The sequence below is a fragment of the Theropithecus gelada genome, chromosome 5 (assembly GCF_003255815.1).
Source record: "Theropithecus gelada isolate Dixy chromosome 5, Tgel_1.0, whole genome shotgun sequence".
Lineage (NCBI taxonomy): Eukaryota > Metazoa > Chordata > Mammalia > Primates > Cercopithecidae > Theropithecus > Theropithecus gelada.
Window position 1 is genome coordinate 65,886,684 of NC_037672.1, and position 17,730 is coordinate 65,904,413.

At 37.5% G+C, this 17,730-nt stretch overlaps 1 protein-coding gene across 3 annotated transcripts in view; it reads left to right on the top strand.

Moving 5' to 3' along the window:
* The first annotated feature begins 947 nt into the window (after positions 1-947).
* NUP54 (nucleoporin 54) overlaps positions 948-17,730 on the top strand; it is a 33,016-nt gene continuing 16,233 nt past the window's right edge. The window contains exons 1-7 of one of the 3 annotated variants that reach the window (XM_025384576.1): positions 1,045-1,155; positions 1,822-1,983; positions 4,639-4,722; positions 4,823-4,969; positions 13,223-13,449; positions 15,265-15,452; positions 16,772-16,968. In XM_025384576.1, coding sequence (XP_025240361.1) covers positions 1,089-1,155; positions 1,822-1,983; positions 4,639-4,722; positions 4,823-4,969; positions 13,223-13,449; positions 15,265-15,452; positions 16,772-16,968 — 1,072 coding nt within the window. In that variant the 5' untranslated portion in view covers positions 1,045-1,088. Of the gene's footprint in view, positions 1,156-1,821; positions 1,984-4,638; positions 4,723-4,822; positions 4,970-13,222; positions 13,450-15,264; positions 15,453-16,771; positions 16,969-17,730 lie in introns of all 3 variants that reach the window. The other 2 variants (XM_025384577.1, XM_025384578.1) reach the window with 2 other exon arrangements.

A 17,730-nucleotide genomic window follows, 5' to 3' on the forward strand; every position in this document is an offset into this window, starting at 1 on the left:
GAGGGATCTTCTAAAAATAAAATTCTAGTCATACTAGTCCTCTGCCTAAAACCCCTTAAAGGTTTCCCATTACCCTCAAGAAATAGTCTGAAATCCTTACCATAATTTACAAGGCAATATAATATAATGGTAATTTTTACAAATTGGGACTCTGGAGTGGAGAAACATGAGTTCAAAACTAGACTCCAGAACCTACTTGCAAGGTGACTTTGGGCAAGCTGCTTAACAACTCCAAACCTCAATCCTCTCATCTCACCTGCAAAATATAGTTACAGAATCTCCTCTATTGAGTTATTCTGAGGATTAAATAATATTACAAGTAAGATGGAGGGGGACCACTCTTCCCCTCTTTTTCAGTGCTCCTTAGAGCTGTGGTTAGGAGTACTGACTCTGGACACAGCCTGACCCTCTGGTACCTGTTTCCTCTTTTATAAACTGGAGATAGCAGGAACCAACCTCACAAGATAGCTGAGAATTAAATTATGTAAAATGTCTAGAAGAGTGCCTGGCACAGAGTAAACGCAACGTGTTTGCTACAGTTCCATTCTCTTTCATTTCTTCCAACGTGCACCCTCTTTACTTCTTCTGCTCCGCCTACTCATCCTTCAGCACTGGGTTCAAATACCATCTCCTCGTGGGTGGTGGTGGGTTCTCAAACCCAGCCCAGCTGCCCGACCTCCCAGGTCCACTCTTTGATGGGGCAGCAACTTCAACCCTACCACATGCAAATTCTAGCTGTCTACCGCGTATCCCTACAGTAACAACTTCAGCCTCTGCACATCTTTCCCAAAGAACCTCCCTACGGCAGTTTTTAAAGGACTCCCAGGAGGCACACCCTCGCCAGCGTCCCAGCATTTTACCTTAACAGTGATGCCCCACATCTTGTGAACCCCACCGGAAGTGAGCCGGCTGGGGGCGTTCCCTCACAACCACCCGGCTCCTACGCCCTTGGCGCCTTCCGGCCTTTTAGGCTAGACCAGAAAGGAGGCGGAACTCGGTGATCTGACTGGCGGTTTCCCGGCCGGACTGAGAAGAGGAGCGCGCTGCGCGTCGCGGGAGTAATCTCCTTGGTCTCCTGCTCTCGCGACATGGCCTTCAATTTTGGGGCTCCCTCGGGCACCTCCGGTACCGCTGCAGCCACCGCGGCCCCCGCGGGTGAGTGATCCCCCTGGACCTTCACCTGGGAAGGAGGGGAAGGGTCTGGTCTGCCCCCTCTGTCCGAGACTCTCCGATCTGGGTATCCTGGGATCTCCCGCCGACGCGGAGACTTTAGAGGCATTGGGAAAGGGCGGGCGGCCGCAAAGTGGGCCGAGGCGGCTCCCGAGGAGGCCGCGGGGGTACTCGAGGTCCCACTAGAAGCTCGCGCGCCGCGCGTGAGTTTCCACAGGGCCCTGGCTTCAGCGGTTCGCTTCCCGCCACCGGGGAGTTCTACTCAGAGAAATTGGAGGTTGCTCCCCTGTCACCTTGCCCGAGAGCCTCCCTCCCTCCCTTCTGCACCTCAGCCTCCCGGATAGGCGGGAACGCTTGCGTGATTCCCGCTGCCAGCGAGGATAGGGCTGGGGATCCACCGGCACTGCCCATTGACTCCCTTAGTTCCAGCCCCCGGCCCCTTGTGGTCCTCGCTGTGGGGCTTAACCGTCGTGCTTCTTCCATCTGCCCCACCCCACCCCCACTCTGCTTTCTTAAACTGTTTGGAGCAAAACCAGGTTTGTTCACTTCTGTGAAACCTCCTGCTGATTCTTGTAATCCTTACCTTGCTTTCTTTTCTTTTTCCCTCTCCCCCTTTTTAAAATTTTGTTTCTTTGCCTACACGCCTATCAGGATTTGGTGGGCTTGAGACTGCCAACTCCACCGCCAGTGGGTTTAATTTTGGGGGTTTCGGATTAACTGCTAATCCTGCAGTGAACTTTAATATTGGGAATTTCGGTGTTTCTACTACCTCGGCGACTCCGTTCAATTTTGGTAACAGTCTGGCAAGTGCAGGTAGATACTGCGGGTTGTATGTGTAACGAGTGTTGGGAGCTGGAGTCCAAGAATATTGTGATTCCTGGAGTTTGGGAAGGAACTGTTACTTGTTTAATAAGGAAAGGAAATTTGTTTCCTGATCTCAGATCAAAAACATTTATATCAAGTTTTTAGTACCTTAAAAGATGTGGTTTAGGAAAGTTTTGCAAGTTGTGTTCCTTTATTAAATGTGCACTTATTTTCCAAATGATAAGCATTTGGATTATAATTTTGAATAGAATATATCTTTTAAATTATTAGATAAGACTTCCAAAGTATAAACTCACCACCAGTCAAGCCCATCCTGGGATTCTTGGACTCCTGCAGTCATTTTTCATTTTTTCTGCATCTTTCATTGAGATTTCATTTTATTGTCCTTCTGTTTCCAAAGAGAAACAAGTCTTATACGAACAGCAGTAACCTGTTTTGTTTTTTAACTTGTGTTATAATGATAATAATGTATTTCTTTGGTCAACTCAGCAGATTAGGTTACTATAAGATGCGTAATTTCTATAAGATGTGTAATTATAGAAAGAATCCCCAATTCTTTTCTGGAATTTTGGGAAAAGCTCAAAGAGAGCAGTTTAATTTTATGGCATATAGCCCCGAATTCTAAAAGGTAGGCTAGACGTCTTTGCATTCAAAAAGATAATTATGAAGATTTTCTTATGCATGTGGGTTGTTTGAAGCTCATTAAAAAATTTTGCAAGACGCAATAATGATATTATGTATGCATTTAAAATAGGTTTATGTGTACTTTACATAGTGACACTGTAGGAAAAGAGCTGCTCGTATATGAATTTATCGTCCATAGTCTCTTACATTATGCCTCTTATGCCCGTGCCAATTATATGCATTTGATAAACATTATTTACTCCCTAAACCTTACTTGGGAAGTTTGGTATTTTATTCATTCACTTGTTACTGCAATGTGATTATCACCCTAGCATCTGAGTTGAAAACAGAAGAATATTTGAAAACTTCAAAGATGAGATGATCCATTTTAATTAAGATGTATTCGAAGTGATCACATATCACTGTCCTTTGGTGTGTTTGCTTTTCCATGTTTGCTTAAAATTGGCACTGGGTAAAACAGAAATCTTACTTTGAAATTTGTGTTTCCGAATAAAACCACCCAGCTCATAATTCAACAACAGTAAATAAACTTGTTGGTATTTGCTTGATTTCATGTTCATTTGGAGTTATCACTGTTAAGTTTTGAGTTACGATAATGTAACATGTTTTAACTACTTTTGTATGTGTTAACCTTCAGCAGAGGGCTGATAAAAGTTCTTGTTTACTTTTTATTTTGTATACTTGTAGACCTGCTATTACTAAAACATTTTTGATGATGTGGAGCATGATGAGAAACTGACTAGTGTTTATTGTGTAGCCAATTCAGATTATATCATAGTTATTCTGTGGAAGTGAAAAGTAACGAAAAGAGATTACAACAGTGCTTAGTACTTTAGGTGATTTTTATGAAAATGTTTACAGTTTGCAGTACTGCAGTAGAACCTACAAGTAAATAGAATATTTAGTTGTGCCTGCATGCAACATGCAGCTTACTTGAGTAGTTTTCCAAATCAGAATGAGGTGATTAATATAAAATGGTTACATTTTTTTCTTGTATTTTCTGTATTGCAATATTGATGAATCTGTGTTGTATACTAGAAATAAATAAAATTGAAGGTAGATTCCAAAAAACCTGCAATATAATTCGACACTAATGGTTCAAACATTTGTCTTGAAAGGCTTTTTGATACCCTTGGTAATCAGCTGAAGACTGACAATAAGTTGCAAAAATAACAAAACAATTTTAGATTGGCTAGCATTCCATTTATCTATCAAATCTCTTCCTTCAAGAAACACATTCTTGTTGTATGGAGGTAAGTGTATTGGTGTGCTTCCTTTGAAAAGTTACTTAGTCTTGACAGAGACTAAGTAGAAATATAAGTTAATCTTGACATAAATTCACCAAAACCAAGGTTGCAAACTGGCAACGAGTCTGCTAATGTGATATGTTTGGCACGCTATTTTCAAAACATTTGAATTCCTTGCAAAAAAAAAAAAGTAGTTGAATTAGGGTTTAAAAACCCATACATTTTACATGGAAAATCCAGATTTCCTGTTTCTCTTGGGGTAAAAAATGGGAATATGTGACACTACTAAACTACCTTTCTTGTATCTGCTGGAATTTAGGAACTGCTGATCTAAAAAACTATTCATTTTAAACAGTTCCACCTGTCAGTAAACACATAGTCTACTTTAGTTTTTACTGTTTAGACATATGAATTTGCAACACATCCTCTAAAAGTACATACATAGTCGTTTTAGAATTATGGCGATAGGCTTAATGTGTTTTCTCATCTGTAACTGTTAACCACCCCTTTAATTGAAGGGTATATATTACGTTGTGATATTTCTATTTTAAATGCTTAGTTCATTTCTTGTAACATTTTGACTTCTCGATTGGTAGTATAGTTTTCTAAAAAATTGATCTTGAAAGTAGAGAAAGGAAAAATTAGATCAATATATTTTGATTTTATATGTAGCAATTACTTATAATTTTTAAAAGTTGCCTTTATATATACAAAAGATTCTTCCTTTCTATTTTTGTTCTTTTTTAATTAGGTGGGTTTGGAGGATTTGGGACAACATCTACAACTGCAGGTTCTGCATTCAGCTTTTCTGCCCCCACTAACACAGGCACTACTGGTAAGAGGCCACCTTAAGTCATTTGTAGAAGTAAATGAAGTAGAAGTCGTTTTTTGTTTTTTTTTTTTTAACTTACGAAGTTCCAATTTTTCATTCAAAGGACTCTTCGGTGGTACTCAGAACAAAGGTTTTGGATTTGGTACTGGTTTTGGCACAACAACGGGAACTAGTACTGGTTTAGGTACCGGTTTGGGAACTGGACTGGGATTTGGAGGATTTAATACACAACAGCAGCAGCAGCAAACTAGTAAGTATGAGGTTTTCAGCTTCAAATAAAAAACCGTGACGATGCTAGCTGACATTATTGGGTGCATTCAAAATACTTTAGTGGACTTTTTATAAGAATTATTCATATGTTCCAAAAGATTTGGAATGTTGCTTTTCATGTTTATATATGATAGCAGCTGGGGAGAACACTGATTGGCACAGTTAGAATTATAAGGTTCCTGTGTGTAGGATCATTCCATTTAAATTTTTGTTGTTAAAAATAACAAATAGAGAAACTGCACAAAAGTACAGCTTAGTAAATTATATATAAGTTTACAAAGATTAACAGCCTTGTAACCACTGCCTATGTCAGGAGATGGTCCCTGGCCAGCTAGTTCAGAAGCCTACCACGTTTCCCTCCCATTCGCTTCCCCATCAGAGGACCTGCAGTCTTGGCTTTTATGGTGATCATTTCCTTACTTTATAGTGTTGTCATTCAAGTATGTAAACAGCATTTAGTTTTGCCTGTCTTAAATCTCTATAGGCTCTTCTTTTATCTCTCTTTTTAATTTATTTTTATTTTTGGAGACAGATTCTCGCTCTGTTGCCCAGGCTGGAGTGCAGTGGCACGATCTCAGCTCACTGCAACCTCTACCTCCCATGTTCAAGCAATTCTTCTGCCTCAACCTCCTGAGTATCTGGGACTACAGGCCCAGCTAATTTTTGTATTTTTAGTAGAGATGGAGTTTCACCATATTGGCCAGGCTGGTCCTGAACTCCTGATCTCGCAATCTCCCCACCTTGGCCTTCCAAAGTGCTGGGATTACAGGCGTGTGCCACTGCGCCCGGCCTCTCTTTTTTATGTTTTAATTTGTTGAAGAAAACAGATCGTTTATCCTAGAGAATTTTTTAGTCAAGACTTTTCTGATTGCACGCCTATGGTATAGTTTAACACATTCCTTTGTTCTCTGTATTTCTTGATGATTGGGTTAGATCTGGGGCATACATATATATATTTTGTTGTTTTGTTGTTTGTTTGCAAGACTATTTCATACGTATATTTTTTATCAGAAGACATATAGTATCTTTTTTTTGAGTGATCAGCCATTGGTGATGGCTGATCAGCCATTGAGCCATTGGTGATCATTACCTAGATCCATTAATTCATTGGGGGTTACAAATAGTGCCATTTCACCTGGATTCATTTGTTTGTTGAAATACTTCTTTTTTTTTTTTTTTTTTTTGAGACGGAGTCTTGCTCTGTTCCCCTGGCTGGAGTGCAGTGGCGCGATCTCGGCTCACTGCAAGCTCCGCCTCCCGGGTTCCTGCCATTCTCCTGCCTCAGCCTCCCAAGTAGCTGGGACTACAGGCGCCCGCCACTGCGCCCGGCTAATTTTTTTGTATTTTTAGTAGAGACGGGGTTTCACCGTGGTCTCGAACTCCTGACCTTGTGATCCGCCCGCCTCAGCCTCCCAAAGTGCTGGGATTACAGGCGTGAGCCACCGCGCCCGGCCTGTTGAAATACTTCTATGAGGAGAAACTTGACTTCATCTGTTTGGTTGATTCTTTCTCTTTATTACTGGTTTTCAGAATAAACAGTTGGTGGTCTAGCATTCTCCAAAGATTACCAATTTTTTTTTTTAACGTCAGAAACTGCAGCCTTTAAACTAGTTGCTATTTTTTAATCCATTGCAGTTACCGTTCTTATTGATGCTTAAATTGTTACATCTTTGGCCAGGGCAAGCCTTTTCAAGTTGGCTCCCAAGTCCCTTAGACACAGTCTGGTTATTAGTCTTTGATGGCTTCCTTACTAACCATCCATACTAGCTGGTGTGGCAGTAGGTTCCAGGGGTTGTTCTGTATAGATTAACTTATCCTCATAAGAACCCTGTGAAATAATACTTTTGTTATCCCCATTTTATGAGTGAAGAGAGGAAAGTGAGAGATTGTGAATTACCTGTATACCTCTGAATTTACAGGGACGTAAATTCAACTACTCCTTCTAGTGCTGTTTTCACTTTTCCAATCTGATGCCTCTTAAAATTACTTTTGTTTCATTTTTCTTAAGTAACTTGATTGACTAGTTAAAATTCATCCTACTCAGTCATTGAAGATTAGTTATTAACTTATTAAACATGACTTTCAAGGATTGCCTTAACAGTAGGATGAAGATAATAGAATACTATTCTCAGAACTATTCTTCAATTATTCCAGTCATTCATCTTTTCTACAATCCTGCAAAAATAAAAAATTTGATGAAATATTTAAGTGGTTAAGGAAAGGACAACAAAAATGAAGTGTTTCCTTTGTTTCTTAAAATAGTCTCTCCAACTATGAGTAACTGTAGTTCCATTTAGTTTTGTTAGGAAAATGGGAATTTGAATCTGGTGCTGTTTTAAAAATGGAAGGGACTCATTTTGTTATGTAATAGCCATTTATTGTATGTATCATATGTCAGGCATTGGGTGTACAAGGTTGAAGACCACAATCCCTGCTCATAGTCAAGGAGATTCTAGGGTATCCACGCAGAGGAAATAACATGGCATCATTTATAGCAGAGTATAATGCATTTGGGACCAGTAACTAGATCAGTGCAGTTTTAATGCGTAAATGACCTTAGGGTCAGTGGTGAGAGTTAGAGAAATAGATATGAATTGGATTATTAGCATGCCTTATATGTTTTACTAAGGAGCTGTCCTTTAAGCAATTCTAAACCATTATAGGATTTAAGCTGGACAGGAAAATAATCAGATTTTTACAAGTATCTCTTAGAGAAATACAAAGATAGACTATAGGTGGGTTGGAATGGAGGCAGAGATATGGGTTCTGAAGCTGTTGCCAAAATCTAAGCAGGAAATAGTGAAGACCTGAATTAAGGCAGTGACAGTTAAGAGTGGAGAGAAAAAACAGAATGTGAATTTGAGAGAGATTTAACTTGCAGAATCAATAAAAGCTAATGACTGGATAAAGGTAACTTGGGCTTCTGGATGGCATAACTAAAGGATCCCTTGCTCTTCACTAAGATACAGAATACTAAAGCAAGAGCAGATGTTTGTGGGTAATGAGTTTGAGGAGTCCCCTGGGTAGTTGTATATATTTATGAAAGCCATCAGAACATAAGTAGTATTTAAAGTGGTGAATATGGATGATGTCATTTAGGAGACCTGATTCCAGAGTAAGAGGAGAATACTAGAACAAAACTCTTAGAAACACTAACACTTAAATGCCAGCATCTCGTACCCCCAAGCCAAGTAGGTTATTGATCATAAAATACTGAGCAGCATTGTTAGGATCACTGCTTGTCATCTCTCAGTATAGAGATGCCCGTCCATGTATTCCTCATACTCATTAGCTCCCTTTTACTAATCACAGCTATACTCATCTCAGTTGGCAACACCTGTGAATCAAGGGGAACAGTCACATTTGGCTTTTCTGACAACCGCCAGAAGTCCTTTCCAAGCCAAAGCATTGATTATATAGGATCCTTCAAAAGACTGTTGGATCTTTTGACAACTGATACTTTCTGCTCTGTTAGCTCTTTCTATCTTCAGTATTCTAACTAGCTTAGATTCCATGGCCTTCCATTTTCTGTATCTCTTGCCAATATGCCAAACTTCCTTGTTTTTGTCACATTTGCCTGAAAAAACCCCAAGCCTTTATAAGCCCAACTGTCTATCTAGATAGTGCTTGAGAAAAATCACACGTTATGGAAGAGGGGATAATATCTCTCTAAACTCTTGATCACCAACCTCAGGTCTCAATGTTGCCTGGTAATCCTGTGAAATTTCTACTTTCAGCTTTTTCTCCCGCTTTCTATAGCAGTAATTTTAAACCTTTATTCTCTTCAAATCTCAAATTTTTCTGTTCTTACTTTTAGCAGATGGCCTTGACTGCTGCTTCAAAGACAAAATAGGGCTGAGCACAGTGGCTCACGTCTGTGATCCCAGCATTTTGGGAGGCTGAGGTGGGTGGATCACCTGAGGTCAGAGACCAGCCTGGCCAACATGGTGAAACCCATCTCCACTAAAAATATAAAAATTAGCCAGACATGATAGTGAACACTTGTAGTCCCAGTTACTTGGGAGGCTGAGACACAAGAATTGCTTGAAACCTGGTAGGCAGAGGTTGCAGTGAGCTGAGATCATGTCACTGAACCTCCAGCCTGGGTGACAGAGCAAGACTCTGTCTCACAAAAAAAAAAAAAACACAAAACAAAGAGAAAATAGAATTCCTTATTGCAATTCCTTCACCTTCCCTCCACCAAATCTATTTCTTTTTCTCCCTCTATCCGCATTTTCCTCTTTTTACCTTACTCGGGATCTCATAACCTCCTGCCTTCTCAGGGTGCGTGTGCTGTTGATTATTCTAGCTGCACTCCCTCCCCTAGTCTTCACCTTCTCATCCACATATAAATAACTAAAGTTTATTTTTTCTTGAAACATTAATAACAACAAAAAAACTACTGTAATCTCACATTCACTTCAGCTACCACTCTCCTCCCCATCACAAACTATTTGCCAGTCTGGTTTCTGTTTCTTTATTTTATCAAATAAGTTAAGGTCATCAATCATCTCAGTAAATCCAGTGAACACTTACTGTTCTTTAATTATGAAAAATGCTAACAAAGAAAAAAAGAATAGTGATGTGAACCCTACCAGCTGGAGTCATCAAAAGTCAGAATTTGCCACATTTGTTCTTGTCTCCTTTTTCCTTTTTTTTTTTTTTAAATCACTGACATATTGGAGAGCAAATCCCAAGCATGTCATTTCATGCTTTACTATACTTCTCTCTTTAAAAATGTGTACCTCATTCCAACCCACAATAATTCCTTGGTGCTATCTAATACCCCATCTATAATCAGAGTTCCCTATGTCTCAAAAGTATTTTCTTATTTGGTTTGTTTGAATCATGATTCATGATCCAAACATGGACCATACATTCATTTTCTTGTCATGTCCCTTAAGTTCTTTTTAGTGTAGAGAATTCCTCATTCTGTTTTTTTCTCTCATAAATTTTCCAGTTGTCTTGTTAAATGTCCCCCATTCTGTATTTTTCTTCTGCTTCCTTGTAATATTATTTAACTTTATCTCTCATAATTGTGGTAAATAAAGTTTGCTTTAGGGACTTGATTCTGCTTTTTTGGTAAGAACATTTTGCAAGTGGTGCTGTGTGCTTCATATCATATCACATCACATTGAAAGACTATCTCACTTATGGTGATGCTAAGATTGATCAGTAGGTTAAGATGGTGACAGCGTATTTTTATCTTACTACTTTAGATTACTTACTACTAATGAAACCTAATGGTTTCATTCCTTGAAGATTATTGCCTCGATCAGTTATCTTATTAGGGGTTGCAAAATGGTGATTTTCTAATTTCCTCCCTATCACACTGAAATTTCTTCTGTAAAAGGAACTTTTTCTTCATCCTCCAAGACTGCTTGATCACGCTAATACACAGTTTAGATAGTAAAGGCAGGATAATTTTCTTTTTAATGGACAATTTTTGTAAAAATGAGTTTTTGGCCTCATTATTTCTTATGGTATCCAAGGAGTTAGGATTTTTAAAAAATTTGATCTTATACTTCATAAAATTACCATTTTGAATGCATGGTCTTTAATAAATATGTTTCAGTTAGTTGCATTTGGCCAGTGGGAGACCTTAACTTCTGTGACACTAGTCTAGTTTTTTCCTACCTTATTGTTAGTCCTCCTTATTGCTTTTGTCCACTCATCTTCCTCTCTCTGTCTCTACAGAGATGTTGCTTGCCTTTACCCCTACCCCATGGCTTAGCTGGCTCCTTCCTTTAGGCCCTAACTGAAGTGCTAATGGAACTGTCTTCTCTTGACCCCTCTCTCAGGCTTGATCAGCTCCCTTATTTAGTACTCCCAGAACCTCTGTACTTCTCTGAAGGACTTATCACAATTGTTAATATTTGTTTGATGTGTTCGGTTTGTTTAATGCACCTTGTCTACCTTGTTTACCACTGTATCTTTAGCATTTAGCTCTGAGCACTTAGTAGGTACTCAGTAAATATTTGTTGTATGAATTAATGGTGAGTGAATGAATGAATGTGTTTATGTATATAAAAAACCAAGAGAGACTGTATTGTCAGGAAATTTAAGGGAGAAGGGCTTTCAAGGAGGATGTGTATTCAGCAGAAGGTGAAGATTTTCTTTGGGGGCCAAAGGAATAATCAACAGCAAGAGGGCTCTGAGAAGGTCGCAAGGTATAAGAAGTCTAATATTATTCGGTCTTGAAAAGAGTATTGAATTTTGTAATTTGAGTTCATCAGTGCCCTACAGCTGGTGAACTTTAAGTAAACTGGTACAGTCATAATTCAGTGTGAAGTATAAAATGAGAGGCTGACTACATATGTCTCAGTATAGAGATCACAGTTGATTCATGTCATTTAAAAGTTGAGGAGGATAAAGCCCGGGAATTTCTTGCTGAAGGATAGAAAGTGACCTTATAATAAACCAGGATTCAGGTGTTCTGAGTTCTAGTCCAGTTCTTGCCAATGTGTATATATACTCATTTGGGAATTAATACTTTTCTGGAGAGTAAAAGAGTCTCTCTCTATCCCTGTAGAAACTCCATGGACCTTGTGGTACTTTCAATTTTTAGAGCTGAAAGAGAACTTAAATAATATCTAATACAGTGTTTTAAAACTCAGGTCATTTTAGTATTCACATTTTCTCCTTATCTGTATACCATTTGTATTACTATTTAAGAATTTTCTTTAAATCAGTTTACTTTGAAACACTAAATACACTTATTTTAAAGTAAAATTTATTGCTGCTATAAGTGGAAAACTAGTATCATTTGCTCTAAGGAAAAGGTAATTGAAATTAAGTACAAAGAAAATATAGTGTTAATAAATTCTAGGTAGATACCTTTGCCTTAAGCTCTGAGCCTTAGACTCGCTCCTCCCTTTGTTAAAAGATGATGTACTTATCTCACACTTTGGGAAATATTTATCTGCCCTGAGAACTTGGCCCTTCTTTCCATTAGAGAAATTGGTATCCCACAGAGGTTAAGTGATTTGCCCAAAGTTACACAGCCATCTAAATTTTTAGCCTAGAAAACTGATGGTTAATCCATTTGTTATTACTATATTTTTTTAATAATGAGAGAAAGGAAAATGTTTAGTAAGCTGGTATTGATATAACAATGATTTTTAGACTTACTTTGTATCCCCCAATTTATATTTATTATACAAATATAACAGTAATAATGGTTATTTAAAAAAATCTTACATCTTTATGCATCCTACATCCTCATGCATCTTCCCTCCCTCCCTCCTTTCTTTCTTTCATGTGTAGGTTTAATATTGTGGACCCAATTTGTGTTCTGGTAATGGAATTAATTTGGATAACATCATTAGGGCTGGGCACAGTTGCTCATGCCTGTAATCCTAGCACTTGGGGAGGCTGAGGCAGGAGAGTCTCTTGAGCTCAGAAGTTTTGAGACCACCATGGGAAACATAGTAAGACCCTGTCTCTACAAAAAATAATTTTAAGAAATTAACCAGGTGCACGTTGGTGCACTCCTGTAGTGTCAGCGACTCAGGATGATGAAGCAGGAGGATTGCTTGAGCCCAGAAAGTTGAGGCTGCAGTGAGCCATGATCTGGCCACTGCACTCCAGCCTAGGCAACAAAGTGAGACCCTGTCTCAAAATATATTATTAGAAAAGCAAATTTAATGTTATAAGGTTTGGCCTAGTGTATTAGTTTCCTATTGCTGCCATAACAAATTACCACAAACTTAGCGGCTTAAGACAATAAAAGTTTATTATTTTATAGTTTCTGGAGATTAGAAGTCCAGAAATGGATTTCACTGTGCTAAAATGAAGCTCTTGGCAGTACTGTGTTACTTCTAGAGGCACTAAGGGAGAATCCATTCTCTTGCATTTTCCAGTTTTTAGAGTCTTCCTGCATTTCTTGGTTTGCGGCTCCTTCTTCCATCTTGCCATATGCCAACAGCATAGCATCTTCAGATCTGTTTGACTCTGAGCTCACTCTTCCACTTTTGAGGATCTTATGATTACATTGAGTCCCTCCTGATAATCCAGGATAACCCTCTATCTAAACATGCTTAATTTAATCACATCCACAAAGGCCCTTTTTGCTATGTAAGATAACATATTTATAGGTTCTGTAGATTAGGATATGGGCATCTTTGTGGGTGGGGGGGCGGGGGCATTATTTTGCCTACCATGCCTATGATCTGGATTAAGTTTTGTTTTGTTTTGTTTTGTTTTTAAATACTAATTTTGGGTACCTTTTTAGCATTAGGTGGTCTCTTCAGTCAGCCTACACAAGCTCCTACACAGTCCAACCAGCTGATAAATACTGCGAGTGCTCTTTCTGCTCCAACGCTATTGGGAGATGAGAGAGATGCTATTTTGGCAAAATGGAATCAACTGCAGGCCTTTTGGGGAACAGGAAAAGGGTATTTCAACAATAATATTCCGCCAGTGGAATTCACACAAGAAAATCCCTTTTGTCGATTTAAGGTATTATTAATACTGTTTATATCTTCAATTGAAGATTTTGTATAACAGAAAATATATTTAGATTAATATTCGGATAACAATTGCTTGGGGTCTTTACTCCTTGAACATGGTATGATTATACTTTTATTTTGAAAATATAGAAATTATAAAATTGAAGTGATTTCATACATATGTGTGGTTGAAGGTGACCAGAATATGAATGAAGGAAAGTGTGACTAGAATGTGATTTATAACTGAAGAAAAAAAATGTAAACAGGAGAATGGTTTGCTTGGCACCTGTAAAGGGGAGACACCAAACTACAATTTAGTGGTATTCGTTTAACATTGGCCAGGAGAGTATACCTTAACCAGCAGATAGGAATTCCCCTTGGCATGTATAACCCCAAAGCTATTAAAACAGTATTGCCCATTTTCTGTGTTCTTATTCCCTGCCTACCAAACAACCTTCTCATTTGTCTGTTCCGAAAATCTCTTTATCAGCCAGTGAGAGTATTTAGGTCCATTTGGTAATGCATTTTCCATAACAAATTATGTATTGCATTCCAGTTTATACCTCAGCCTCTTAGAAGTTATATTGGCCTACATTGGTCTCTTAAACCTAATCAATATGTACGTAACCCTGTGTTTGGAACTGTAAGGCTGAGGATGGGATCCTTGAATAAAGTGGTCAGCCTGTCTTGTTGCAGAACAACTCTTTGTCTCTTCACTAACAAAAAGTATATTGAGTGCATGTAGTTGAAATTTTGATACACGTATTTAGTTGGTAAGAGGTATTCAGTAATAGACATAAGTTGAATATAGCAATTTAATAAAGTTGGTATATAACATGGTAAAGTGCATAATGTACCCTTGAGTTAATTTAAATTCTTTTTTAAAAGTTGCAGATGAGTGGTGAAAAGGATAAAAGGCTTCTACCTAAAGAGCAATTCTTTAGAAAAGTATAATTGGTCCTATTAATATGTGAAAAAATACAATCCTGTTTCATAAAGTTTTGTATTATATAAACCAATAAAGTGATACAGACATTCTTTATAGTATTTGTAAGTTGACTGTCATTACTGTGATTTAAAAGTATTTATTTGTAAATTGCTTCTTTATACATTTAAAACTTAGTTTAAGATTCCATGAATCAGATGTACAGATACTCCTCAAGTTGTAATGGGTTACATCCCAATAAACCCATCATAATTGAAAATATTGTAATTCAGAAATGCATTTAGTACACCTAACCTACCAAGCATCATAGCCTAGCCTACTTTAAACGTGCTCAGAACACTTACATCTGTGTACAATTGGGCAGAATAATCTAACACCAAGTCTATCTTATAATTTTATAATAAAAACTAAAAGATCAGAATTCCATGTATGGTTTCCATGTGTGTATATATGAATGCATATTGCTTTTACACCATATAAAATGGAAAAATCTTAAGTTGGGAACAATCTGTATAGTGAAATAAATGATAATTAGTTGGTGATTTTTACAGTGACTTTTATAATTGCATGCATATGGTTTAGAAACAACCAACAATAATGAATATCAAAATGTTTTAGGGGAGAAAGCTCTTTAGTTACTCTCTCAAAGGGGAAATTTTAATCTTACTGTATCGGTTAATGTTATTCCCGGGTAAAATAGTTTTTCTTTATAATTTTGTGACCTCCTAGGGCACAAAATGGTGGGAAGAATCATTATTCCCTTGATTACCAGACATTAAGTTGTTTTTCCCATTTTAGCAGATATTAAGCTGTTAATATTAAACACTTGATTTAAGATCCATACATATTTTTTATATTGTTTATTTTGTCATTCCACAGGCAGTAGGTTATAGTTGCATGCCCAGTAATAAAGATGAAGATGGGCTAGTGGTTTTAGTTTTCAACAAAAAAGAAACAGAGATTCGAAGCCAACAACAACAGTTGGTGGAATCATTGCATAAAGTTTTGGGAGGAAGCCAGACCCTTACTGTAAATGTAGAGGGCACTAAAACATTGCCAGATGATCAGTAAGTATACATAAATATGCTGTTTATTTCTGTGTATTTATTTCTGGTCCTAAGGGAGTGATCAATAATGTTTTCGTTGCTAAAGCACAAATTAAATCTCAGAGCAGAATGTCTTTTCTCAGGTAGTGATTATTCAGTATTTATAAAAACATTTATTTAAAAGCTTTTTTAAAAATTTGGATTTTTTAACTTACTAGATGCTAATAATTTTCTAGATTTTCATTCAGGCCAGGAAGGGACCATTTGTCATAGATACGTGCAAATTGAGGGCCATAAAGATGTTATTGGAAAATGTTATTAACTGATTACTGTTCATGTTCATTCATGGATAAATATTATTGCTTTACTTCCCTTGACCTAAGTATAATTCTCAGTGTTCGTGGCAAGACATTTATTTTAGGATATTTGGAGGAATGATTATTAATGAGATGCAATAATTGAATCAGATTTTACTTGTGGTCATAATTGCAGAGAACTCATAAATTTCAACAGAATTTTCTATATAAATAACATTTACATAGGATTTTGCAGCTAAGCAAACCGCTTTATAAATATGATCTTACTGGCCGGGCACGGTGGCTCACGCCTGTAATCCCAGCACTTTGGGAGGCCGAGACAGGCGGATCACGAGGTCGGGAGATCAAAACCATCCTGGCTAATACGGTGAAACCCCGTCTCTACTAAAAATACAAAAAAATTAGCTGGGCGTGGTGGCGGGAGCCTGTAGTCCCAGCTACTTGGGAGGCTGAGGCAGGACAATGGCGTGAGCCGAGATTGCGCCACTGCACTCTGGCCTGGGCGACAGAGGGAGACTCCCGTCTCAAAAAAAAAAAAAAAAAATCCCAAATATTATCTTATTTACCTGGTTCATTTTAACTTTATCATTTTGGTTGATTTGTAAATGAACATTACATTAAGTAAAACTTTTTTATTTTCAAGATTTAAGAAGAAAACAATTGGGCACAGCAGCTCATTGTACCTGTAATCCCAGAACTTTATGTATATACACACACATAAGCTAAACATAGCAGGTGTGTGACTGTACTCTCAGTTACTTGGAGGCTGAGGTGGGAGGATTGCTTGAGCCTGGGACATTGAGGCTGCAGTGATCACGCCACTGTACTCCATCCTGGGCACCAGAGCAAACTTTGCTCCACAAAAAAAAAAAAAAAAAAAAAAAGGAAACATTTTAATTGCCTCCTAAAACAACCATGTCTGAATTCAACTTACACTTCTGAAATCACATGCTATGATATGCTGAGGTTTGTGGCTATGAGTTTTGTGCTCCGTATTTTATAAATTCGTTATTCTTCCTTCAGGACAGAAGTTGTTATTTATGTTGTTGAGCGTTCACCAAATGGTACTTCAAGAAGAGTTCCAGCTACAACGCTATATGCCCATTTTGAACAAGCCAATATAAAAACACAATTGCAGCAACTTGGTGTAACCCTTTCTATGACTAGAACAGAACTTTCTCCTGCACAGATCAAACAGCTTTTACAGAATCCTCCTGCTGGTATGTTTCTAGAATCACAGAGTTCAAAAAAAAAAGAAAGATTTAGAACTAACACTCCCCCCCTATTTCAGAGGTGTTGGTTGGTTATTAATGTTAATAAAATTAGTATCATCACATATCTACTTATTTGGGAAATAGTTTTGAATATTTGTATTCATTTAGTTTTTTATTATGTAACTGATATGTATGTATTAAAATAGAAATTTTGAGGAATAGTGAACCGAAGAAAAGTAGTCCATAATCCATCTAACCGAAGGTAATTTACTAGTAAAATTTTGGCTTTTTTCTAGCTTATCTCATATTCATTGAATATTCAAGTAAAACCTGAATGTGTTCTCACTGTAAAATATTCTGGATGGCATAACTAGATTGACTGTGTGATAGATTACCTTTAGTTCCTTTCTGCGGAAGTAACTACTATCAATTTATGGTACTCTGTTTAATCCTTTATCTGTGATTTGAAATGTAAGCATATTTACATGTAGATCTTTTAAAAAAGGATTCTGCATATACATCTGCAGCTTGCTTTTTCACTTACAGTATTTGTTAGTACTTTTCATGTCAATACATAAGATAAATCTTACTATATTTAAACATTGCATAGTATTCCAAGGATACACCTTTACTTAACACCTCTAAGTTGTTTTCTATCTTTTTACTATTACGAACTATGTAGTAATTAACAACATCCTTGTAAACATGTCTTAAAACACATTGGTATATATTTCTTTAGAATAGATCTCTGGTAATGAAATTTTTGAG